Here is a 25,662-nt window from a genome sequence, read left to right as displayed (position 1 = left end):
ACTTGGGTCGAGACAACGCGCCACAATTGACCGCTCTTGGTGCACGATGCTTGCCCACGCAAAAATGACTGTTTCTAGAACACACATACAGTAAGTACTGTACGTACAGCAAAAGGCGGAATGGGTGTCGCAGGTTGGTTAAATAGATATTAAAATAAGAATCTATTTGTAGGGGGCTTGTGGCTTGACACCTTCTTAATCAAGCGTTGTACTGTAATTAGTACCTACTCATACATACATACATATGGCTCCAACCAAACTGTTCTATGGAAACGAGCGTTGTAAAGAGTACATATGATCTCTATAGCTGAGCAATGAGTCGTGCCTCCAGGCCCATCCAACGGCCGAACGACTTCAGCGGCCCCTCCCACTTTTACAAGCCTTCAACCTCGTAGGCCTGTTGTTGCGACCATAAGAGTTGGCTCGTGACAAATCTTCATTAAGTATACATAGTATTATTCAGCAAAATTCGATCAACTCAATAAGATTGCCTTCAGGGTCAGAAATATAGGCAAACGTTGTGCTAACATTGCTAATCTCATCTGCCCCCTCTGCAATCGGCTGTATCACCCGGACACCATCTTCTTGCAACTTCTGCATAGTCTCCTTAAGATTTGGAACACGAAATGCGAAGTGAAAAAGGCCTTGAACAGCCGATGCAGTCAATGATGATGTGTTTAATCGAGGACTGTGTGTCGAAGACGAGAGCTGTATAAGTTCGACGATTGCACTTGTTCTTGGATTCTGTAATTTGACGGACTGGATTGTTTGTGCTTGAGATGGGGAAGGTGTTGTAGGCAGAGTTTGTGCTAATATTTCCATTGGACCGACGATTTGGAGAAGGGTGCTGAAGCCTAGGGTTCGATTGTACCAATTGCGTTGTGAAGCAAGATTTGAAACAGAAATTCCAACATGGTTGAGATAGAAAGTTGGGGTTGATGGTGGAAAGTGAAATGCAAAGGCTGATGAAAAAAGAAAAATTAAGCATAAATGTTGGAACGTCTTCATGTTGGTCGTTTTTTTAAATACAGAAGTTCAATAAAGATTTGCAGGGCAAATATAGTTAATAATATTACAATATATAACAAGGCCTTAAATATAAATGTCAAAGTAGATTTGGTTAACATTCATGCTATATAAATACTATATATACGTAATCACAAATAACTATTCCAGGTTTCCCCCTTTTGTTTGCAAGGGATACCATTTGGGTGCCCCTCTAAGAATATCCGCTAATCAGTACGGAGTCGACAAATAACCCATCATCTCTCTTCAGTACTTTTACTGAAATAAACCCTAACTCCGTTCCTTTACAAATAAACAAGATCTACCGGTACTACTATAGATCCTATCTCCGTCAACTCAAGGATAGTAGTATTTGGTTTTGGCCAAAAAAGGCAAAATTGGTCATCAGGGTCCAAAATCTCAAAAGCCAAAAGAGGAAAAATTCGTCATCCGGGGGGGGGGGGGGCAAAATCTCAAAAGCCCATAAGCTGATCTTCAAATAACCACTCCGCCGGAAAAAGACTGAAATCGCCGGCCAAGTCAAAGTCCGCGTCATCAGGGCTGCCAAAAAGGGAATTATTCAATGACGATACACTTGTTCCACATTCTTTATGGAGTGTGGCATTTTTAGTCTTGTCTGGAGTGCTGGTGGCCTTGGACTTGCGTTGCGAGCGCAAGGTAGTGATGAAATCCGGCTCGAGCGTCGCATCGCTTGGTGGATTGCTTGCCCATGCTTTAAGTGTGAGCTTGCCAACTGCAGCTTGAAACGCTTTCTTGGCGTCGAGGAATTCAGGATGGTTCGAATAGACGTCTGCGGTTTTGCTCCAGATGCTATTGCGCTCCATGAGTGTAAATAGCCCGACCTTTGCCAGGCTGGTCAGGACACACGTTAGCGCATCCCAGAGGAAGACTGCCTTTATTTTCCATCGAAACCTCCTTAATTGCGGGTTATCATATAGCGTGCAGTCGGTATCAAGAATCTTCAGAGCTAGATCACAGAGCTGTTTCCTTTCGGGATCGCCAATGGTGTTATTCATTAGTGGGGAGATTCGGTTGCGTAGCCGTACTGCATTGGTGGCAGATCTAACGCTTCCGAGTACCAGAAAGTGCAGTGGGTTGATGATATCACAGTACCGTAGATACTTGGTCTCAATAGTACTTTCAACCTCGTTGATAAGCGTTTCAAGTTCTCCACTGGCCTTCAGTTGAATCGTACCGCCGGTATCCTTCGTTTCAACCCCAGTTCGCGTGTACAGATTTGACAACTCTGCTTTCGTGAGGCAGTAAATCATCTCGGAAGCTCCATTAAGCTCTTCTGGCTGGTGCGTCATACCAGGGTAGATCTGTGCATCGTTGATGTTGAGTGGTGGTTTGGTGTCCCAGCTGTTAGGTGAGATGGAAATGCCAGTGCCCGAGACTTGACCGGCGTATCCGTCGAGAGGCAGAAGCTGCCAGAACAGTCGCCGCCGCATTTGAACATCGAATGGAGATAATCCGAGACCTTCTCCATCGCGATGAAGTCCCATGCGTTGTGCGATGCGGACCGCAATACCGGTCAACATCCAGAATAAGTGAGGGTCGGTCTGTGTGCGGATCGAGATGAGAAAGAGCACGTACGCCTGGATAACTGGCATTTCTGTTGTCCTGAGCCACGATGCATTGACCAAGGCTTGCCGAACGGCGTGTTGGTACTTGGACATTAATTCATTGCGTGGCTGCTTAAATCCAAGCATACAATCCTCATCCGACATGGAGAATACAGCAAAGTGGTAAATGGCAAACAGCAAGCACTCGTCCGCTTTTGACGCTGTGGATGGTTTCTGAGAAACTGTCTCGACCATTTTCGCTGTTGTTGGGATGTGTAGGATTTTGCAAATAGGCTCGACATTTTCAACGTGCGCCATCCAAAGCTTCATTGCGTCTTTGTGGCTGGGATGATAGTGGACAAGAGTCTGCGAACCTCCAAGCAGCGCACCGCTTATTGGATCGGTTGTGAACGAGTTTGTGCGCGCTGGTTGAACAGGTTGATCTTCATCTTCATCCTCTGATATTTCATGCACGTCGACTGGTCCGGTATTGAGCCAGAGACTGCTGCCAATATACCGGGATTTGCCGTCACCAGAGAGCAATTCACCGGTCCTCCTCGTGGGGGAGACTGGCTCTTGCGTGCTCTGGTGCGTCTGTTGGCCATCATCTGTAGGGAGAAGGCCACTCTCTTGTAAGATGCGCTCATACCGCACCAACCGCTCATGCACGTCCTCGTTCCGCTTTCGCTTTCGCTTTCGCGGGGGGTTCGGCGCCTGATAGATGCATTCAAATTCACCTTTGCCGCAGCTTGAGCATGACGGGAGTCTCTTGTCACACTTGACCTTTCTTCGCACACACTGTTGACAGGTGTAGGGCATTGTGCGGATGGCTTCTGAGTCGCCATTCCCAGGCTCAACCGGGGTCCTGTTGGGCGTGGGAGCAATTGCTACGGGTCGGATACGCATCGGGACGCTCAACGGCCGTTAGACACGGTTCAGGTTTATGGAAATTCTTTGTCTGCTTCGGTTCAAATGGAAGAAGTAACGGAGACAATTTGAAGTTCAATGAATGTGGTATCACGGATGTCGTTATGGAAGACGGAACGGGCCCGAACTAAATTCATAGCTCCGATTGGCTGGTGGCGTCCAATTCCATCCAAGTAGTTTATACGGAGTAAAATGTTATATAGGAGCACTCGAAATGCCAGTAGAGATTAGAGAATTAATTATTCTACGAACATTTGTCTGAAAAGAGTTTTAACTACAATGGACCAAAAACCGTTAGACTTGGAAGCAGCAAAACCACCTGCTGAAAGCATCAATGATCCCAATCTCGTCACCTGGGATGGACCACAAGACCCAGAAAACCCAAAGAATTGGCCAAACAAGATCAAATGGCGCTACACGGTGGCCGTCTCTCTCTTTACGTTCATTTCTCCTGTTTCTTCGGCCATGATTGCGCCAGCTCTATCCAAACTGGGTGAAGATCTCAACATGAATAGCAAGCTGGAGGTAGAATTAGCACTTTCCATCTTCATCCTGGCGTACGCCGTTGGTCCATTGTTCTTCGGGCCGGCATCTGAGCTTTACGGCCGTGTACGTCTGCTACAGCTGAGCAATATATGGTATCTGGCATGGAATCTAGGTTGTGGCTTTGCACAGAACCCGGCCGAGTTATTCGTCTTTCGCTTTCTGGCTGGGATCGGCGGAAGCGCTCCTCTTGCTCTTGGAGGAGGTGCTATTAGTGACACATGGAGCGCTGACGAACGCGGAAAGGCCATGGGAATCTATACTCTTGCACCGCTCCTGGGTCCGGTTGTTGGACCGATTGCTGGGGGATTCATTGCCGAGTATAGTACATGGCGTTGGGTATTCTGGTCATCTAGCATGACAGCTGTGTTTATCCAGGTCATTGGTCTACTATGGCTCCGCGAATCACATCCAGGCACATTGCTAAGAAGGAAGCGAGATTGGCTTGTGAAAGCTACAGGAAACCACAAACTGCACACTGGGAATGCCGAGCCGGAAACCCTTGTCAGCAAACTTGGTAGAGCTGTGGAACGACCAATTCGCATGTTCGCGACCCAGCCTATCATCACGTTCATTGCTATTTACATGGCATACCTCTTCGGGACGCTATATCTGATGCTCGCCACCTTTCCAAGCATTTGGACAGAATGGTATGGCGAGAGCGTGAGTATAGGTGGACTAAACTATCTCTCTATCGCTATTGGCTCTTTCACGGGTCTTATTCTCAACTTCTTCTTCATCGACCGAATTTACCGTCACCTCAAGACAAAAAACAATGGTATCGGTCGGCCCGAGTTCCGAATGCCAACCATGTTCATCGGGTCGATAATGGTCTCCGTCGGCCTGCTCTGGTATGGTTGGAGCGTACAGGCGCGGCTACACTGGATCATGCCCAACATTGGTGTTGCCATCCTCTCGGCAGGGACCATGGGATGTTTACAGGGCATGCAGACTTACACCGTGGACAGCTACCCGACCTACGCAGCCAGTGCTATGGCCGCATGTGCGCTTCTTCGCAGCTTGGCTGGTTTTGGATTCCCTCTATTCGCTCCATACCTGTACAGAGACCTAGGTTATGGTTGGGGGACTAGCATACTCGCTTTTATCAGTATTGGCATTGGTATTCCAGCGCCCTTTATCTTTTGGGGTTTTGGAGAAAAGCTACGGACTATGTCGAGATATGCTGCAAGCTGAGAGTTGAAAGGACGACAAAGACTCCAGGTGCTATCAAGGCACACGACCATGTGCAATTGGATGGTTCTGCTGTCATCGGGGCTGTAATAGGACATTTGTGGTCGGACAAAAGGTTTCACAGCATGATTGCTAGGTGTGTGGTCATTTGAGTGTTATGATAGATAGAACAGTATTTCCATTGGCTCATAACGCATACATATACATAATAATATGCACGCATACTTACTTCTTCATTTGTTTACCAATTGAAGCATGCTGGCTATGAATGGCACCAGACCCGAATTTCTCGTGGTGGGAAAGAACAGGGCTGGCGGATCTACAGCTACAATACGTGCTAGAACACACTCAATGGGCGGTAGACTATTCACCGCCTTTGCAAGTTTGCGCAGGTTGCTCTGAGTTGGTGTGACACAAACGGGAGATTTGATCGCCCCTGATACAGTAAGCCACTCCTGACGTGGAGGCGGAGATCTTGGGCATTGGGACACATAGCAACTGTCACTTCTTCTGTGTAGCACCCGACGTAATTCCGCTTCAGAGTCAGGTCTGAGACAGTCTCGGACTCTCGGGATGACATATTATTCACCAGACGCTGAAACAGATAGTAAACTGGACCAATCTAAAACCTGGGGTATGTGGAAACCAGGGCGGCTGTAGCCGTGGACTGTCTTAAACTTTTATTGCGGTCAACTTGCGAGCGGACAGTTTATAGATGACTGGAAGCAGAATGAGTTTGCGAATTTTGTATACGTTGGTTGTTCGCTCTTGACGTAAATAAAGTACGGTTTAATGACTTGATGTATCTTTATGGATGATCTTAAGTAATTAGATGTAGTAGGGCTAAAATAAGTGCCTATGCTCTATGAAGTCTCTTTCTGATTAGACCAAGATATTGGAGCTGTAGCTAATACAGAGCAAACCTCACCCCATTGCGGTGTATTGTTTCGGGACAGCCGTCGCAAACTCCGCTCGTTTTTGGATCAACTAAGCGTCATTCGTCGCATAAGAGAACACCATAGCACCCTTGCATAACCGAAAACCTCGCTACCCAGAAAAAAAGTCGTAGTAGAAAGACGTAGTATAGCACTCGCGAGTAAATGGCAGTGACAAATTGCACCGAGCAAGAGATACCAGCTTCTATTAAGCCTCCAGCTGAAGCATTTACCGTAGGCAGAGGCATACTGTCCAACGATACACAGTTGTATTTTCTCAAACTTGTTCCGTAAATGGCTCCAGTTTACAGCATCACAAAAAACATCACATTCATAGTGAGCTTGATTCGGAGCTGTATCAACATCATAAGTATGTCATTTGTTTATGTTAGTGAGTAATATCTTAGTAAATCATATTATCTTATCAGACATAATAGCCAGGTATATAGCTATATGTCTAAGACGTACTTCATACTGACTCTAATTTATAAGCCAAGACATGGGTCCTGCCGAAGCCCCTGGTTACAGTTGACATAATATGTAAGACAAATTACGAGGTATGAATAAGTTACACAGCTATGTAGTCATATATCTAGGATGTATAGAGTACTTCATAGACATCTAAGTCAAGGCAAGGGTCCTGTCAAAGCTCTTGGTTACATTTAGACATGACAAGTTAGACAACTGACGTGAGAAAGTCAAGGTCACATGTAGAAGAATATGGCTATATAACTGGCATTCTTCTCATCGAGAAAGTTAATCACCAACTCTAGAAACAAGCCCTTGCAAACATCACCTCCAGACAGCAGGAAACTCATCTGGTAGAGACAGCTACTGATAATATATCACGTTCGTTTTCAAGTTCAACTCTCTGACTGTGTCTAACATTTAAACTAGGAATTCACCGATCGCCATCATGCATTACTGGCCTGTTATTCTCTCAGCCATCGGGATGGCTTCCGTCTCGCAAGCCGCCGAATGTTACTCACAGAGTGGCGGTAGTTTCTGTATCAACTACGATACATTGCGGTCTCATGCATCCGACTGGTGCAGGGAAAACTATAACACGCTGAACGGTAACTGGGACACATTGACTGATGGTGGAGGCAACGTTGCCCGTATTGGAAAAATTGGAAATTTCGAGAATGCACAAGTTTGTACGGATGCATACAATAACATTTTGGGTTGCCATGGGCACAACAATGGAGGGTCATGGACTGCCAACGGAGTATCTCTAAATATCAACTTTTGTGCGTGGTAGCTGGAAGGCTGGGATTTACTGCAAGGCCTTGTTATGGGTTTTTCCCACCAGTTCCTGGCAAGGGTTTTTTCCCATTTCGTTATGCAAATGCAGAGGCTAATCACATCATAATGATACAATGAGTTCAATGAGAAATATTCTATTTTAATCGTATTGCGTGTGTAGATACAAGACAGTAAAGAGCAGATGAAATTGGATAACACAAGTAGAACTCTGCTCATATTTGGGCGAGTGAATTGTTTAAACCCAGCACAAGCCACTTTGAGTCATCCCTACTGTTGCATCTGCCTCTCGGCCATTAGCCGAAGCATTTCTCTAGGGAATCTTTTGCGAGGATTCTCGCCTGAAAGAATAATTTGGTACAACCGAGCCAAGTTGTTGGCTTCTTCTTTAAGTAGCCTCTTACCTTCTGGAGTGTTATCAACTATCCTGGCGGCGTCAAAGTCCAATATATAGATATTCCTACTATATTCCTGTATAAGATGTTGCAGAACCCAACCTCGGGGCGTATCTTGAAGTTCTCGAGGTCATTATGACATACATTACTTGCATGTATTGTTTTTAGAACGCGGAACGTCTCCGCGGCGATGGCAGGTGTGACGTCCTTTGGCATTAGAGGCTCAAGATTGGGAATGTATTCGAATAGCAGCGCGTTGCAAAGGTTCTCTTTTTCAGCGCCCGGCTCAACCCATCCGCGGTCTTCCATGGCTGCTCGAGAAGCTCTACTGGCACTTGGACACTATCAAAGCATTGAGGATGTCTGGCCTTCATGGATCTTCTGCGGGGGCGAGCGAACATTACTTCACAAGATGCAGCGTCCGTCAACAGCGGAGCGGTGTAAGATATGGCCAAAAGGTTATTGACGGTATGACTTTGATCACCTCCACGAGGAATGTTAAGTTGCGTCCGTCGTTTAATAGTCGCAAAGGGCGATATGCAATTAATGGAGAGAGGTCATGCATCACTGAAAACAGAAACCATATGACCAGAAAGCTGGAAAATCGAGGCTGTCAAGAGCGGGAAACCAAATGTCAACTTTATTGACAATGTAAGCTACAGATTTAGAGACTTCATTCAGGTTAACATTTCGTGGATTAGGCACCGAAGGTATTTCCCCGCTCCCATTACTCATCCCCTAGGGAGAGGACCACGATCCAATTCCTGGCCGGCAGAGCCCAGAATCAAAATATTTTGGGATAATGGGAGGCTGAGTTTAATAATTTAATGATGTTAGGAGCGTCTCGATATTTACACGGAACAAGCCACACTGCGCCATACATGGCCCGCGCGGGATAGCTTTCGTTGTAATGAAAATCCGACACCTATTTCGACTTCTACTGTATTGGTAGTTAAAAATAGCACAAGACGCATAAGGATATCATCATAGAACATTCAAGCGCGGAGCTGGAAATAGAGGCCTGTGGCGAATGGTTGATCGGTAGACTTTAATATGCTATGGAAACATCACAACCCCTGCAGATCAAGAGTATCCAACTACTAGCTAGCCACCAAGCAACGCCAATGAACTTGGAAGTTTTCGTACGAGTAGGATAAATAGATCGGCGGTTGTGACGCTTCTTCATCGGTCGTTGAGCGGAGTTGTTTCCAACAGCGGCATTCTCGGTTACATCCTCGTTATTATGAGAGCCGTTGATGGCACCGAAAACTATGAGTAGAATAAAGGATAATTGAACTCAATTGAATAGTCTTGCGTACGGAGAGCTACATGCTCGAATAACGCATCAACACGTATTATGAGGACTGTGATCTTCAGGTATTACGTAGAAGACATACGAGAGCTACCAGCTTTTGCGACGATCAGTTTATGCACACCCGTGCTAACTTGCGCAATTCGCCAATCACCAGAGTCCATCAATCTGGGATTCATTTATCCAGCACGCTTTACGCCACACCAAAATTGCCCCCTTCAGAACAAGGTGCATCCCAGGGGTGACACTATTGGCTAGCCACAACTGGGGAGTGATGGAAAAGTACCAGAAGCATGTCAATTGACGTCTGCCGCGTTTGTTGTGAATGCCGTCGTGCCGGACGACGCTACCCTGCAAAAAGCCGATGTCCCGGTGAATACTAACGAGCACTTTCAGTGGTTGGAAATTGGCGTATGACCCTATGCGCTTGAATTCAAGATCCTAGTTTCGTTTGGCCGTAGGCGGCTTATATCAAGTGTTTGCATGTTTGCAATTCTCGGCGATGTGGTGACTGCCCATAGCTATTCATCTAGCTCAGTGGGATTGAATATGACTTAAACAGAGGACAGGGAACATTCATTCGAGGTCGCATCCCTACAAGAATTATCTAGATGGAGTATGAAGTCACATTCATTGGATATCGATCTCAAAATGCTCAGCCACAAGATCGACTCGTCATTTCTCTATTCCGGAATGAGGCGTACCTGCATTGCTGGACGTTTCATGCTACTCCCGCTGCTCCCGCTTACACTCGAGCGGCATCAAGTAGTAAAAGTAATGAAGGTGACTCAATTGGAAAAAGATCTACAATAAATTAATAAAGTTCTAAGCCATGCACTCCGTTGAGCAAATGCGTTTCCCTGTTTCTGTCCTTGCCCCTTGGCCCTTGCCCCCGATGCAATAGCCAACGGCTGTAGCTAAGCTTCCTTGAAACGGTATCTACCCCGTGGGTATTGTAAAGCCTGTTTCTTCATTAGAAAGCTAGATGAAATATGATGGTTTATTGGCCAATGTACATTGCCCGGCATGAATGCTCCGTTCAGCTCATCTGGGGTCGGGCTGTCGGGATATGCGCCCTTGAGGAATTGCCACGGGAGACTCCAGGCCAAATTGTGAACCAATTGGGATGTAATATTGATGGGAGTGTACATCCATGCGAGTTTAATTCCGAACGATAACGCGACTCTATTGTAAGATACGTAGACTGATGCGTAGAGTTATTCGACGTCTGTTATTCCCTTTGTGCAATTGAGGTAGTGATGTCGAAAAGTGTCACTTCAAACAAGTCTCCAAGTATGTTCATTTATGAAGTCTTTCTAGAAACACAAATGAGAAGTGGCAAATGAACAAAGTTTAATTGAAAGACATCTATAAATAAGTCACTCGTTGAAGAGCGGCGGAACAAAGCGGCTGTTGGTGTTTAGATCGTCACTCGCCACCTACCAACCATCTCCATATGCTCCTAGCGTCATTGTACAGTCGCAACCCTTGCTTGATGATTGAGACATGATGGCATATTGTTCCGAGGCCTCCTGACATCTAGATCCTGGTTCAACAATTCAGGCACAGCAGTATAGCTATCATCTTGATTTGACAGATGGCGAAGCAGGATGCAACCTCTGACAACAAAGAATTCTTTCTAGCCTTTGTAGGCAACTAAGTTGATACTAGGAACATGAAGTTGGATATAAATACCCCTTCATCACCTGCCTCTAAGTGTTCAGATTCACAAAGCAAATCAGACAACAAACACTACACTCCACTCGCTTCAACATTTACACATTAAGCTTCAGCTTTCTTTAATACTTAATACGACCACTTCAAAATGAAGTCTTTCTTTGTTGCTACTCTGTTGGTTGCTGGCGTTCTTGCGGCCCCTTCGTCTGACGTGAAGCGTCAAGCCTCGCCTTGCCCTGCTGGTCTCGAAGCTACCCCCCAGTGTTGCGCCACTGATGTGCTTGGCATTGCCGATTTGGATTGTGCAAACCGTAAGTAATTGTTGAAGCTACATAAGATGATCTGATCGAAGATGCTGACCGTTCGCAACTTAGCCCCCAACCCTTTCACTGATGCCGCGTCTTTCACGGCTGTGTGCGCCGCTATAGGCCAACGTGCTCGTTGCTGTGCTATCCCAGTTGTAAGTTGCTCCACGTATATGAAAAATGGCCAAATCGACAGATTAAATACTTACCACTTTCTCACAGGCCGGCCAAGATTTGCTCTGCACGAGCCCAGTATAATCTCGTCATCAGCGACAGGAGTTTCCATCTATGGCGAAAACAACGCCGTTTATCGGATTGGGGACCTAGAAGTTGTATGGGAACATGTAATTATCGGTATACATACTAGTAACCTAATAAATGCAATCATACAAAAATTGATGATGCTAAAACTGCGCTCTTTGCAATCTCATGTAGCCTGGCTACATTTAATCAAGGCATGTAGACATGCAGTAGTGTTTTGAGACAAAAGATTGACTGGATGTATGTTCACCAAAGTTGTCCTGTGCATGCCTTGTACAGTATTTCATGTCCTAAAGACCATATTGAACGTAGATCTAGGTGTCCTGTCTGTGTTCATTCCGTGTGTCAAAGCAAAACAAAGCTATACCTGGTTCTTTGTGCCAAATGACTATTTATATCACGCGAATCCATTGTTCTATCCTTGTTAATGAACTTATTAGCATTTCAAGAGTGAATTTTGGTTTGACAGGATGGTAAAGTTGGAAAACCATTCATGTATCAAAGGATGAAACGACTTTTTCTTGTGATGCCGATGTATAAATTACCCCAGTGTACCTAGCATTACTTTTGAATTGTGTATTCCAATTGACTAATCCAACAATTATTCGATCCAGAGTATCTTGTATCATTGCAGCATATCGCTACTCCTTTGCCAACGATGGCCAATTCTGACATGATCACCTTTGGTTGGGAACTCGAGCTGATTGTACACTTACAGGAAGGAGAAACTGATTCGGCCGGATTGCAAACCGTTAGGTTACGTGAGTTGGCATTGAGTCTTAAACGCCAAGCCCCGGGCTTACCCGTAGCCGCTGAATGCGCTCATCGCGAAACTTCAACCTGTTGCATCTGTAAGGATGCTCCTCCTGAATTCCGTAGCTTCGCTTTGCGAGTCTTCACTCCGGCTACGCCTCTATTCACGCCCGAGAGCAACTCGGAGAACCTATATTTCCACGTCAAACGAGAAATGCTCAGTGTTCCAGAAAACAAATTTGGTAAGAGGATAGCTCATGGCTTTGAGATTACTTCACCTATTCTAGACGATCATGAGCTCAAATCTGGATTTGCGAAGACATGGCAAATAGTCTCAGCTCTTCGAAACTCCGATCTCAGCATTTCAGCACACAAAAGGTGCGGCCTTCACATTCATGTAGGTGTCAAAACTGGTATGACTTTGAGTATCGCCAAGAAAGCAGTGACATTGGTCATGCTACTCGAGCAACCCCTTTTTGCAGCATTTTCTTCCACTGCTCGTGCTGAAGATCCTACCTGGTTTAACTATATAGGCGATAAGTCCTGCTTTGCAATCGATGCCGAAGACGCCGTTAGACATTGCTATTCGATCACAAAAGATAATACAGCTGCAGACTTACTCAAACATTTGCCGATACGTCCATCGCAAATAAAACCGGCCATGTGGAACCACTACAGCGCTTATAAGTGGCACCTTACTTTGGACTATATCTGGAAGATACCAAATACATGGAGGCTCTTTACCGGACTACTTACAGATATAGGCTGCAAGACTAGCTTGGCGATATGCACCCGCACAAAAGATGGAAAGTCTGTAGGCGAGTGGGATGTTTATGGCTGTGATGGTACGGACAGACTGGAAGGATCACAAACAACAATCGAATTTAGGTACCCACCAATGAGTTTCGACACCGAGTTTATCAAGAACTGGGTTGAGATCTCGTGCCGAATTGTAGCGATTGCTACACACGACACTCCGTTTTTTAGCCAAGTGGCTGCTGGTTTACTTCATGAATTGCAAAGGGATGAGAAACCGTCTAACTTACCCAAATGGGCACGACTTCTTATTGCTCTGGGATTGGGTCATCAGATTAATTTTTGGACGCAGCAGTTGCGGCGTTTTGAAGCTGGTGAGACCATCCGCTTTCTTGATTCAGACGGTTTTGTGCTGCCGACTAATAGCAGGAAATGAGGGTTTGTTGTTTTTGACCATATTTGTATTGTGGGCGCTTGTGTTTTCTGTGGAACCTTATGGATTCGTGTGTTATACGAAATACGAAATAGAGGAGTATGTAGTTAGTTATCAATTGTCGCCTTAAAGTTCTCATCATATCTCTGCTTCTCTCTCATGTTCAGTCTGTATATGTGTGTATGTGGAAAGGTGTAGTAACCAACATTATCAAATCGTGATCAAGTATTATTGGTCATCTCAAGAGCATCACGCAATTGTTGACTTTGGCAGGATTCACGATGTTATATTGGAAGGAGTCACATTTTTCGAGCCCAAGCCGGGTGCTCGATGCCGCGATGCCGCAATATCCGGCTATCTCTAGGCATTCAACTACATGTCAATGTCGCGCCTTGAGTCTTTTGCAACTGGTTGCATGATATGAGTCTTTCTTTTGAATCATTTGACGCGCCATAAAACGACCTTCCTACTCTTTTGAGAAGTCCATGTAGTCTAGAGCTTGTGTCGATCACTCTAATGCAGCACAGCCTCCTCCTTCACCCCGCTTTTACTACTTTACAGTAGAATGGCTAATCTAGATTGTTTCGGACTTTCGGAATTGGATTCATATATAAGTCGAAGCAATAACGTTACTTTCACAGCAATATTACTCAATGATTCTTTTGGTGTATAAGAGGAACTCGACATGACGCCTCAGCCCCCCCAACCACCACCAGACTTCACTTTGGATGCTGCGTCCATAGTTGAACAAGCTGAACTGTTGATAGCGACATCGGCAAAAGTTTGGGATGCTGTAGCTCAAATACCCCCTGAGGAGGCGACATTTGAAAGTGCCATTCTCCCTTTGATACGCAATGAAAATGATCGGATGAGTATCTCCCCTCAGCTTGGGTTCCTTCATAACGTGTCTCCTTCGAAGGAGCTTCGCGATGCTTCCAAAGAGGCCAGAAAAATATTGAATCGTGATAGTATCGGACGATATTCTCGAGCCGATATCTTTAAAGTTGTTGATGCTGTTTGGCAGAGAAACGAGTCTCTTGACCCGGAGTCGCTTCTCTATGTGGAGAAACTGCGAAGTCAATTCATCAAAACGGGACAGGGGGTCACTGACGAGGTTGTGAAAGCCAAAGTGAAGGAGAGTCTTGTTAGGATCGATGAGCTCGAGATGGAGCACCTCCGAAATCTCGACTCAGACGTCGCCGGCTTATGGTTGACACTAGACGAACTGCAAGGTGTCCCGCAGTCTCACCTGGACCGATGGAAAGCAGATGGCGATAAGCTGTGGATTGATCACAAGATTCCCAATTATACGGCCGTGATGCAACACGCCTTGCGAGATGAGACTAGGCGAAAGGTGTGGTTGGACATGGAAAATCGGGCGAAAGAGCTCAATGGAGTTAACCTCAAAGAGCTTCTTGTGCTTAGAGATGAAGTTGCCCGTGCACTTGGCTACAAGCATCACGCTGAATTGCGAGAGAGTGACAGAATCTTAAAAACAGATGATGCCGTTCTTTTCCTGAAGCACATCCGCAATGTTCTACAAGAACTAGGCCTGCGTGAACTTGAGGCTTTAAAGGCCTTGAAGGCCGAAAAGGTCCAACAAGAGCAATCCCAAGCTGCGCCGTTATCTGGCCAATTCTTTGCATGGGATAGACCATTCTTCACACGCCTAGCAGAGGATAAATCCCTGCAAGTGGACCAAAACGAGGTTGCTGAATACTTCCCCCTTGACAGATGCGTTCCGAGAATGATGCATATTTTGGGTGCCATATTCGGGGTGAAGTTTATAAAGTATCCGCGTGATGCTCCTCAGATTACTACATGGTATGAGGGAGTGGATGCCTACTCTGTATGGGACGATACAGCAGAAGGGGGTGATTTTCTCGGATACTTCTATATGGATGTATTCCCACGAGATAACAAATATGGCCACAAAGGGATGTTCAAAATGAGACCTGTGAGTCTACAATCATTGGTATAAATATAGGAAAACGGCTACTAACCAATGATTGTTGTATTAGGGTTATGAACGGCAGGATGGCACGCGAACCTATCCCTGCTCTGCTTTTATGACAAATTACTCACCTCCCAGCGCTACTCGTCCAAGCCTCTTGAAGATCAATGAGGTTGTATCGTGCTTCCATGAACTTGGACACACAATCCATAACCTTACTTCGAAGACCAAATACGCGCGGTTCCATGGATCATCAGTCCCACGCGACTTTGTCGAGGTTCCAAGTATTATGCTGGAATACATATTCTGGAATCCGCACATCGTGCGCGCGATATCCGGCCACTACCTGACGGAAGAGGACTCAGAAAATGAGAAGAAGCTGCCAGAGGACGTGATTGAGAGGCTGATTGCTGACCAGTTTGCGCATACGGGGCTTGCGCAACTTTCGACTCTGCATTTTAGCACATTTGACCTCCTCATTCACACGCCTCCTGATCACCAGACGATCTGCGACATGAATCTTGCAGCAGAGTTTAACAAGCTGCGTAGAGAGATATGCTTGGTCAGTGGCCCTGAGGATATTGGCTACGCAGCCGACTTTGTTCACGGCTTCTGTCGCTTTCGTTTCCCTATTGGATATAATACAAGTTATTATACCTATCTGTCGTAAGGAATTCGCATTTCGATAATGCTGAAATGGCACTAACCCAGGCGCAGATCTCGGTCGCTCAGCTACGACATCTTCAAGACAAAATTTGAGCCACTATTACCCTCTGGAGCTCTAAACACCACAAAGACTAATGTGGACGATATTATATCTCATGAGCTCCGTAAAGAGTTCCGGCGATATAGAGAGATTATCTTGATGCCAGGAAGCAATGTCGTGTCTTATATGGAATTGCTTAAGGAGTTTCTGGGTAGGGTTGCTAATCATGAAGCTTGGATCGAGATGCTGCAAGAGCAGATTGCGAGCTATGCTACTCAAGTGTGAATGAGATGGAAGTTATTCCATAGTTTTGGAGAGGGAGGCTACATAGGAGGGTCAAAAGTTACTTTCTAGTGAAATGCAATTCAGTTCATATTATGGCTAAATGCTATTGTTACCTATGTGCCCGTGTATTGGCAACATATACGCTATGTATCAATCCCAGAGCTTGCTTTTAATCTATCCAATTTCTTATAAATATGCAATGCACACAGCTGTTCTTCCTGTCATCTCAAAATGCATAGGCATTGTCTCACTCACTTGGCTCGGCAGTCTCAGCATCTTCTCCCTGCCAGCCCTCGACCGTATTCTTCTTCATTCTGACAAATAGAAGAGTCAAGACTATGGCCGCCCCTGCAAATCCTATTCCCAAGTAAGCGGCGCCTCGATATCCGCCTAGCAGATTCGTTCCATCCTTGTTTATGTAAATCTCAACCGTTCCGGCAAATCCCAAGCCAGTGCTTAGTCCGTATGTAAACAGAGTTCCTATCAGGGATCCCGCTGTTCCCTGGTGCTTTCTCGTCACGATGCTACTGGCAATGATTTGACCAGCAGCAAAGACCATGTCTCCTGTACATCCTGCCAAGATCATGGCGGGGAACACCATCGCCCAGAAGGTTTGATGGACCGGCATCGTCGCAATAAGTATATTCATCACCACTGCACCCAAAGCGCCGATACAGACCACCATTTCTGCTGGCAGTTTGCGTACAACCCATGCCGCAAAGAAGGCAGCGCCGGTACCACTGACAGCCATTGGCAAGAATGAACATCCCAGCAAAACAGGATCCCAATTTCGCAAATTCGCCAAGAAGACGGTGACGTACCAGATATAAATACCCAGGCTCATAAAGACGAAGAAACACACGACGATTAGCGCACCGAATGATGGTACTTTCCAGATCTCGAATGGGATGATTGGACTGACTGCCCACCTCGATTCCCAAATTAAAAATACTGCAAAGTGACCAATGGCGACAATGAGGAGTATGTATTCATAGGGGTTCTTCCAGCCGACTATGGGAGCTTGGCTATAGATATGCGCATTAGTATTGGAACATGACTGGGATGATGGGAGGTATCGCTTACTTCCAGACAAAATTGAACAGCACCAGCCCAGCGACACCGAGATATGAACCCGTCCAGTCAATCTTGCCCTCGGGATCTAACCGCTCGTCATCTGGTACAGCAATGATTGCTGCTCCATAAACTACAGCTCCTAGTACAGCCCTATAATCTAACGTTAGCTTTATCATATCTCTTTTAGAGTAGTGTAGGGGAGGTCATACAAGAAGAAGAAGAGCCATGTCCAGTCTGTCCACTGAAGGAAGAAGCCGTTGAACACACATCCACCAGCGCCACCAACTGGTCCCATAGAAGCAAAGAGCGCCAGTGCCAAGTTTCGTTGTCGGCCAGGAGGGAATGTGATTGTTAAAAGAGCTACAGCGTTTGGAACGAGGAGGCCACCTCCTATTCCCGCAAGCGCTCTCATGATGCTAATGCCGACGATGTTGGTGCCATAAGCCGTAGCCAATGTCCAAAATATCCAAATGGATGCTCCAAGCGTCAACATTTTCTTATGGCCAAAGACAGTACCCAGCCGGCCGCTTATTAGGACGAATGAGCCTTGGGTAAGAGGATACGCTGCGGCGATCCACGTAGATTGGAGGTCTGATGCTCCAACCGCGTGTCCAACTGTGAATGCCCCAATGATACCAGCGCCATACGCAAACATTTGTACCGCTTGCGTGAGGACAATTAGTATCATGAAAGTGTATGCTCTCTTCTTCGATATAGTTGTTGCTCGCGAAACGGTAGCGCGGAGGGCCGGTAATTGTCCGCTCTCTAGGTCATTGTTTCCCGGTGTCTGAGATTTTGGCTCTCTAAAGGTATTTGCATCTTGACTTGGGATGTCGCATTTCTTTCCACCGTTGGCATTGTTGTTGGCTGTCTCTTCCGTTAATGATGAAGAGTCGTACGGCGTAGTTTCACAGGACTCTTTCTGCGAGGAAGAGGTCACGTTGGGAAGATCCGAAGCCATGGTGGCTGTGTGTATTTAACAAGATCACAATGCATATGAAGTTCTATTCCATGATTCACGTAGTACAGCACGCCGTTATAACATCTTTAGACATCTACAACAGCCAGTCGGCTACTAGTATAAGCGATTTGAGGTATCGCATAAGCGGCAGAGGCAAGATTCACATTTGTAATCGAGGTTTCTTGCTTCGTGTCTTGAATTAACTTGGCATGAAGTAACAATTTCATCTGTGTTGGCTTCATCTAATAGGGAGACTGGACCACATATTGAGACGAGGCAAAAGATGCGTTATGTTATTTCCTATTAAGGAAAGCCAACTCTTCCTTGCAACAGTTAGCGTGGACATTGTTAGTGGAGCGTCTCATTCGCTCCATACGAACATTCCGATATCCCGTTCCTGTGAGGCGGCACGGGAAGTTTTCATGCGTGAACGATTAATTTCTTGCTTCACAGGGTGCCATCCTTGATTCAAGCAGTATCCGGAGAGTGGTGAATGGCCAGCTATACCGGCGGCTCGGCAGCTTTCCGTGAAGATGGCGCCATCTCGGGAACCATAAGGCTAGCCAGCTGAGAGGAAGCTCCTAGGCGTGTTAGTCCTTGTGCCATTAATAAACCTCCTTGTTAACCTACTACCTATTAAGGTATCTACCTACACATAAAAGGAATCATGTCGAGAAAAATCCCGGCGAGCATTCTTTATTATATGCCTAGACGCTAGCTTTTGACCTTTGCCAATCTTTTCTCGAGTGCCGGATCTGCCATGTTCCCTCTGCGGTTGGGGTTGTGTGGCTGCTTGGCATTTTAGCCAGCTCGATGGTTGAAGTATTAATGTCAAGTGTAAATAATCTATAGCCTGTATACGTCTGCAGTAACTTAGTAGATAATATCGTTACTTTGCGAAATATCATGCAATGGTCAACATAAAGCCTTGGGATCTACGGGGTGCCAGGTATACGGAGAAGTTGACTTGTTCCTGATGGGAAATCCTCGTGAGCAAGGCAAGGATTTAAGTGTACCTAAGGGAGCTTGATTCGACCTGCCATTTGATCATCCGCATCAAATGAAAGGCTGGCCGAAAAGGGGTGAGCACACACGAACAGAATATAACTGCGCTAACTCACGTGGTTACTGCGGCCATACCATGTTCCACCGTGTCATGTTCCGTCGATATCCCGTGTTTCCCTGTACACCTTTGCTCCCCTTCGCTACTCGACAACATTCATCATGTCGCTAGTTTCGAAACACTTGCAGGGCTTGAATCAGTGTAGAGCTGCAAAGTCCCTTCAAAAGATCAAGGCAAACAAGCCACGCTGATGAAAAGATTAATTTCGTGGGCGAAACAGAGTCAGAAGACTCACTGCTAGTTACCGCCGGATGACGACTTGAAAAGGGATGGGCAGAGGCATGGTCGATTGTAGAACCATTTCCGGCAGTGCTGATTCCACCCGACTTGGTGCCTTGTCTTCGATTTCGCTCGCAGATTCCCTCGAAAGCGCCCAATGGCCTGATATATAACTGGAATTCGACAGAATGCAGGACACGGCCAAAGTTTTCACGTCTGCACTTCGCCAAGTAGCTGCACACCGCAGCTTTTGACTGGATATCTGAGGTTCAGTACATTGAGAGAGTTCGATGTCTGGGCGGATTTTGAAGGTAACGCTCTAGACTCCCTCACTATCTTCCCACCCTCACTCATCTGGCTACCAAAATGTGCCATAAACTGATATTGACGTTATTCATAGGGCTAAAGACCGTCAAACACATCATTCTGTTGTATTATCTAGGGGGCCAGACACACAACACAAATGCCAGCAGCCTCCTCCCTTAGACATCCGAGGTGTAGGAACGCTTCGGAAAGCCGGAGAAGGATCACGTCCGTCTCAAAGAGACTCTCGATGAAAGCGAGCCGCATCAAGTTTTGGTAAACGAGGGATGTCTTGCAGAGGTAATAAAAAAGACACTGGCATCCATGTAAGGGACATTGATCCGGTGTTGTCGCTCCTCTCTGTCTCGTACAAGCTAACCAAAGCATACACACATCGCTTCTGCCAGAGGCACCCACCTGAGCCGATCGAATACACCTGGGATATCCATCGCAAAGGCTAAATGCGGGCTTATGCGGTCATTCTTTACACAGTAACAGACGCCGACGCCTTAAAAACGCCTATGCCTGGAGCTCACAAGCGCCTCGACATTTCATTGCTGTGACACTATCGCTCGACATTGAAGTCCAAAATATATGGCTATAAGGTTGCTGAAATGATGCGCAAAAATGACAAAAAGGAATTTGCACAGAGAGTGTAACATGGCTTGTATAATGACAAGCTATCACCACACATGCCTTGTGACAACTCTGCAGGACTCGAGCCATGGCTTGACATTACATGGACCTTGTCATCGGGTAATCATCATGGAGCTTCTAATGGATGATGAGACACTCTTGCGAACCATAGGTTGTCTTTGACGCACGGGACAAAAGCATGACGTGGACTAGAAGATTCTCATCGCGAAGCTATGCCTTGACTCTTTCTTCGAGACGAGGATGCTGGATCAATATGCTGATATGCTCGCAATTATGGGGCGTATCGATGCTGCAATCACTGGTGAGGCGCGAAGTATCTGCGCCTTTGACATTATGAGGCAGAAGCTCGGACAGAAATGCTCAGGATACCCCCGAGTGGTAGTTTCACGGGACCGACTGGACGAATCTCAGCTGCGCCCAGAGGGATGCTTCAGTTGGGCACTCGTCCAGTTCTTTTTTGAGAACCCAACGAAGGCCCCTTCAGTGAACCCATGCCACGTCTCGGAGATTGCTCAAGCTTGGAAGAATGGGATGGCTGTGACCACAGATGGTAGAAAAGCCGATTCCTCTGAAGAATGGAGAGGGGTTGACGATTAAAAACTTGGCTGGTTGAGGAAGAGCTTCTAGGTAATTACCCCAGACTAACATACCAGCGTGTTTGTCCACACTCACGATCGACAATCGTCACATGTCGAACCGAATACATCAAGTCCCCAAGCTCAGCCTGCCAAGTCCGCCTAGCACATGAAAAGAAGAACGACAAAAAGGAGAAATAAAAGCCAAGAAGCCGCGGCTGGCACAAGTGCCTTTTACCCCAGATCTCACCCCACACACCCATCCGATGCTCTCCCCGCTCTTTTGCGCCTAAATGACATGGATGTAATCCCAGCCCTTTCCCCGCAAGTTGCATGTGGGCGAAGTTGTTCCTGGGGAAAAAGAAACAAAACAAGTACCGACGGGCATAAAGGAACAGAGAGAATTGCAGGATTATTGCGTGTTGGGGAGCTTGTCCTTGTCTGGTTTGGTTATTTGTTGTGGGAGGGGTTGTGAGCTGCCTGATTGGGATATGGGCCCGGCTGAGGTAGCGACGATCACTTTGTTTCCTGGTGGTTATGGGTGGTTATTTGAGGTTGTAATTGTTAACGTAATTTGATGATGGAATGGGAATGAGGAAGTGGGATGGGGACTAGAGTGTTAATTGACATGGATTAGATGATGAGGATTGGGACGGATGGATGGAAGAAGTTAGATGGTTGTAGGGGGGATACGAGGGTATATAAGATGGAGGATGACGCTGTGTTTTTACTGATGAAAAGAGCTGATGCTTCTTTTTGTGCTTAATTGTCACGCGGTTTTCGTAATATTAAAGCTCGAGTTGCACTGGAGTTGATTCCAACTTGTTGCCTGTTGTTGATCACGTATATACTCACATCAACACCACAACAAGCCTCCCCTTATACATCACCACCAACAACAATTCCAACATCAAAACGCGTATATAATCCAACAATCCTCCAAAATGCAACTCCGCTTCATCCCCCTCCTCTCCCTCATCACCCCTCTCCTCGCCGCCCCAACCCCGGACCCAAACCCCATCCTCACAGCCATCAACACAATCTCCTCCGACACAACCGCCCTCAATACCACCGTCGCATCCTGGAACGGCAACGCCCTCACCCTCCTCGAAATCACCGTCCAGTCCGCCAAGCTCCTCGCCGCCATCAACGACGGCACCAAGACGGCCAACAAGGCGGCCAACCTCACCCTCGCGCAGACCCTCGACGTGGCCACCGCGACGGTGAGCCTCGCCACGGGCGTCAACCAGACCATCACCACGATTGTGTCGGCCAAGCCCAAATTCGATAAGTTGTTGGTGGTGGACCCGGTGATTTTGTTGAATTTGAAGCTGGAGCAGGATGCGTCGAGGGACTTTTCGGCGGCGGTGGTAGCAAAGGTGCCGGCGGATTTGCAGGCCATTGCGCAGGGGCTGACGCAGGGCATTGATGATAGCTTTTCGCAGGGCATTGCGGTGTATGAGACGTGGTAATTGATGATGAGAAAGATGATAATGATTGTGGTAGTTGGTTCCGTGTCTCTGTACGAGTCAGCTCATAAAATGGAAAAAATGCGACAAGCTGTCTTGAAAAACCATATGCCGTGATTTGATATTCAACTGATACACGTATATACAACGCCACTGACTCTTTTTTCTTCCTTTTCTTTTTGCTTTTTCATTCCTCTCTTAATCCATCTCATCCACCGTCGTTGCATCCGCCTCATGCACACCATTCACTCCCGCAATATCCTTGCCATCAGCCTCCGTAACGGCAAACCGCCAGCCAAACTTGTCCTCCTTCTTACCCAGCTGAATGCCCTTCAAGTCCGTCAACACCTTCAAGCAAACAGGTCCAGCATCCTCCTGACCCTCAGGAATGTACGTCACCGTCTCAGCCTCCGCCGTCTTCGTAACATTAGATCCAGCAGCGAAACCGCTGGTGCCGCGGCGCGTGATGCTCCGGATGGGCACCAGCGCGGCGGCCGTTCCAGCGGCAAAGACCTCGCTGAAGGATGGCAGCTCGGCGTACTTGATAACGCGCTTCTCGACCTTCCAGCCGTAGCTCTGGGCCAGCGTCAGGACGCTGCTGCTGGTGACGCTGTCGATGACGCACTTGGAGTCCGGCACCACGAGGGTGATGTCGTCGCTGCCGCCGCTGCCCGTCTTGACGCCGATGAAGCCGCTGGTGCTGAACTCGTCAATGTCCTCGTGCCTGGCGCTGTCCAGGTGCAGCGTGATTCCGTATCCCTCCGTCCGCGCCTTGTCGCTCCATCGCAAGACTGGCGCATAGTTGCCGCCGACCTTTGCGTGGCCGGTGCCGTTGGGCGCCGCGCGGTCGAACTCGTCGAGGATCAGGGCCTTTACGGGATGCACGCCATGGTAGACGCCCGTGGGGATGACGAAGACGCAAAAGGTGTACTCCTCCGGCGCGGACAGGCCCAGCTGGGCGCTTGATCCGTAAATCTGAGGGCGGATGTACATGGCGGCGCCGGTCTCGTGGGGGGGAACGTAGCCGGCATTGAGCGCAACAGCGGCCTTGACTGCCTCAAGAAACAGCTCGACGGGCACCGGAGGCATGCAGGCGACCTCGGCCGAGTGCTGGAGCCTCACGGCGTTGCGGTCCGGGCGGAAGATGGCGATGTCGTTGTCGCCGGGCAGGCGGAAGGCCTTGAGGCCCTCGTAGGCCTGCTGGCCGTAGTTGAGCGCCGGCGCCATGCCGTGGATGCGCATGTACGGGTCCGCCACATACTTGATGGGCGTCCACTTGCCCGTGTGGACTGAGTATGTCGATTCAATGTGGCCGTTGACTGAAAACAAGAGAGAGTCAGTCACAGTTCACAGTTCACAGCAGCACCAGGGAAAGCTTGCGACTGACCTTCGCGGACTCGGAAACCGACGTTGGACCAGTCAATGGTGTTGACCGGCGGCGGAGGAAAAGCACCCATGATTGTAAAGCTGTTTTTACTTGTGTAGCTGAAGTTGCGACAAGTCTGAACTGTTCAATTGACACAAGCAAAGAGTCAAGAGAGAAAGCTCCGGTGGGTACGATATCAGTCACAACCCAAACAAACTGGGGTAACCAGAAAAAAAAGAAAAAGAGGAGAGCAGAAAAGGCGCCACGTCGATCACAGTAAGAACTCAAAAAACAACTCACTCTCCAGACGAGTGAAGAAAAAAAGGGTGTTAGAAGAGTTTAAAAAACCAAGACACTGATATGTAAGAACCCAATTGCTTTTGTTTTATTTATTTTACCCAAGTGGCCTCCTCCACAGCGGGAGTCATCTTCTGCTTGCATTGATGTTCCCCAGAAACCAAACAACCACACAGAGTGCCGATTTCGCTCGGACCCTCCCTCCGCTTCCGGCGATTCGAGTGATCCCAATGCTCCGCAGTGTCCCCGGAAAATCGAACGCCTAGGGACCTTCTAAAAAGGTAATGTTCACTTGGTATGTAGAAGGAATTGCTGCACACTAAGTTGTCTTGGGTAATAGTACGACTTGATTGCGTTCTGCCGAGGGGAAAACAAGAGAGCAAGGATGAGAGAGTAGTGAGATCTGATGTCAAATTTAGATAGGTAGGCCAAGTATGATAGATGACGCCGCATTTTTTAAGAGTATGCATATGTCTCCCGATTGCCTTTTGCGTAACAATGCAATAACCTACAGCTGGATTGACAGCTTCAATTGTACCAACTACATTACCACATGCTATAAACCCGTATATAGCAATATCTCATCATCAAGGAATATTTACTCTTATTCCCAAACGAAAGAACCCGTCAACCCGTGTGGAAGGGCCATCAACAACGCCCAAATCTCCACAAACCCATCCAATCATCCTCGACGCCCGTGTCATAGTGGCCCGTAGCTTCAACACAGCTCTCAATGGTTGAAGAACCAAGTGGCGAATAAGCTTTCCTAGCTACAAAAAACACATGAATCAATAGAATAATAATAAGCTTTCCTAGCTACAGAAAACACATGGATCAACAGAATCAGCTCATCAGCCCATTCCATTCACGCTTACCCAATCAGTACCCCGATGCCAACCGCCGCGAGATGTAAACTAGAATGTGTATTGTGTGTAAATCCTTTTGTTGATGCACGCGAGCGCTTATACTTAATAGCTATGTACCATACACATGCTTCCCAATGCGTGTGTCTATGTTACCGCTTATACCAGATGAAACCAGAACAACCAAGTGAAAAATGCTAGAATACAGAGAAACACAAAGTAGAATGTAAAAACTTGTAGAGTTGAGTCAAAAAACAAAACACGCAGGCCAATTTAAATGGTAAGGACAGTTTTTCACCCTCGCTTCTCTCTTTGACTCAATGCCCTATCAAGTGTGGAAAAAGGGGGTGCTCGTGCTATATATGGACTCAATCATCGTGTAAACGATCCTCATGAAGCCATGTCCAGGTATAATTCAAACTTCACTCATATCCATCCATACGCCTCCTTTTCATGTACCTGAGACGC

General features: G+C 47.0%; 7 protein-coding genes across 7 annotated transcripts; 4 read left to right on the top strand and 3 right to left on the bottom strand.

Annotated features, from left to right (window-relative positions):
• Positions 1-1,478: 1,478 nt before the first annotated feature.
• T069G_10546 (fungal specific transcription factor domain-containing protein) lies at positions 1,479-3,497 on the bottom strand (the record flags this gene model as incomplete). Its single annotated transcript, XM_056177756.1, has 1 exon — positions 1,479-3,497. One exon carries the CDS (start codon positions 3,495-3,497, stop codon positions 1,479-1,481), a length of 2,019 nt encoding a protein of 672 aa, XP_056024046.1.
• Positions 3,498-3,797: 300 nt separating this feature from the next.
• On the top strand, positions 3,798-5,255 carry T069G_10545 (major facilitator superfamily domain-containing protein; the record flags this gene model as incomplete). The annotated part of the gene is made up of 1 exon (XM_056177755.1): positions 3,798-5,255. The coding sequence occupies one exon, from the start codon at positions 3,798-3,800 to the stop codon at positions 5,253-5,255; it is 1,458 nt and encodes a 485-aa protein (XP_056024045.1).
• Positions 5,256-10,982: 5,727 nt separating this feature from the next.
• T069G_10544 (fungal hydrophobin domain-containing protein) lies at positions 10,983-11,397 on the top strand (the record flags this gene model as incomplete). The annotated part of the gene is made up of 3 exons (XM_056177754.1): positions 10,983-11,145; positions 11,209-11,294; positions 11,362-11,397. The coding sequence occupies 3 exons, from the start codon at positions 10,983-10,985 to the stop codon at positions 11,395-11,397; spliced, it is 285 nt and encodes a 94-aa protein (XP_056024044.1).
• A 2,630-nt stretch (positions 11,398-14,027) lies between these two features.
• On the top strand, positions 14,028-16,287 carry T069G_10543 (peptidase family m3 domain-containing protein; the record flags this gene model as incomplete). The annotated part of the gene is made up of 3 exons (XM_056177753.1): positions 14,028-15,299; positions 15,364-15,962; positions 16,029-16,287. 3 exons carry the CDS (start codon positions 14,028-14,030, stop codon positions 16,285-16,287), a joined length of 2,130 nt encoding a protein of 709 aa, XP_056024043.1.
• Positions 16,288-16,534: 247 nt separating this feature from the next.
• Positions 16,535-18,322, bottom strand: T069G_10542 (major facilitator superfamily domain-containing protein; the record flags this gene model as incomplete). The annotated part of the gene is made up of 3 exons (XM_056177752.1): positions 16,535-17,312; positions 17,371-17,511; positions 17,571-18,322. The coding sequence occupies 3 exons, from the start codon at positions 18,320-18,322 to the stop codon at positions 16,535-16,537; spliced, it is 1,671 nt and encodes a 556-aa protein (XP_056024042.1).
• Positions 18,323-22,143: 3,821 nt separating this feature from the next.
• Positions 22,144-22,671, top strand: T069G_10541 (hydrophobic surface binding protein A domain-containing protein; the record flags this gene model as incomplete). The annotated part of the gene is made up of 1 exon (XM_056177751.1): positions 22,144-22,671. The coding sequence occupies one exon, from the start codon at positions 22,144-22,146 to the stop codon at positions 22,669-22,671; it is 528 nt and encodes a 175-aa protein (XP_056024041.1).
• A 195-nt stretch (positions 22,672-22,866) lies between these two features.
• T069G_10540 (amino-transferase class IV domain-containing protein) lies at positions 22,867-24,125 on the bottom strand (the record flags this gene model as incomplete). The annotated part of the gene is made up of 3 exons (XM_056177750.1): positions 22,867-23,043; positions 23,095-23,987; positions 24,056-24,125. 3 exons carry the CDS (start codon positions 24,123-24,125, stop codon positions 22,867-22,869), a joined length of 1,140 nt encoding a protein of 379 aa, XP_056024040.1.
• Between the last annotated feature and the right edge of the window lie 1,537 nt (positions 24,126-25,662).

This window comes from Trichoderma breve (genome assembly GCF_028502605.1).
Source record: "Trichoderma breve strain T069 chromosome 7 map unlocalized scaffold00007, whole genome shotgun sequence".
In the NCBI taxonomy this organism is placed as follows: domain Eukaryota; kingdom Fungi; phylum Ascomycota; class Sordariomycetes; order Hypocreales; family Hypocreaceae; genus Trichoderma; species Trichoderma breve.
This window is presented reverse-complemented; position numbering and strand designations above follow the sequence as displayed.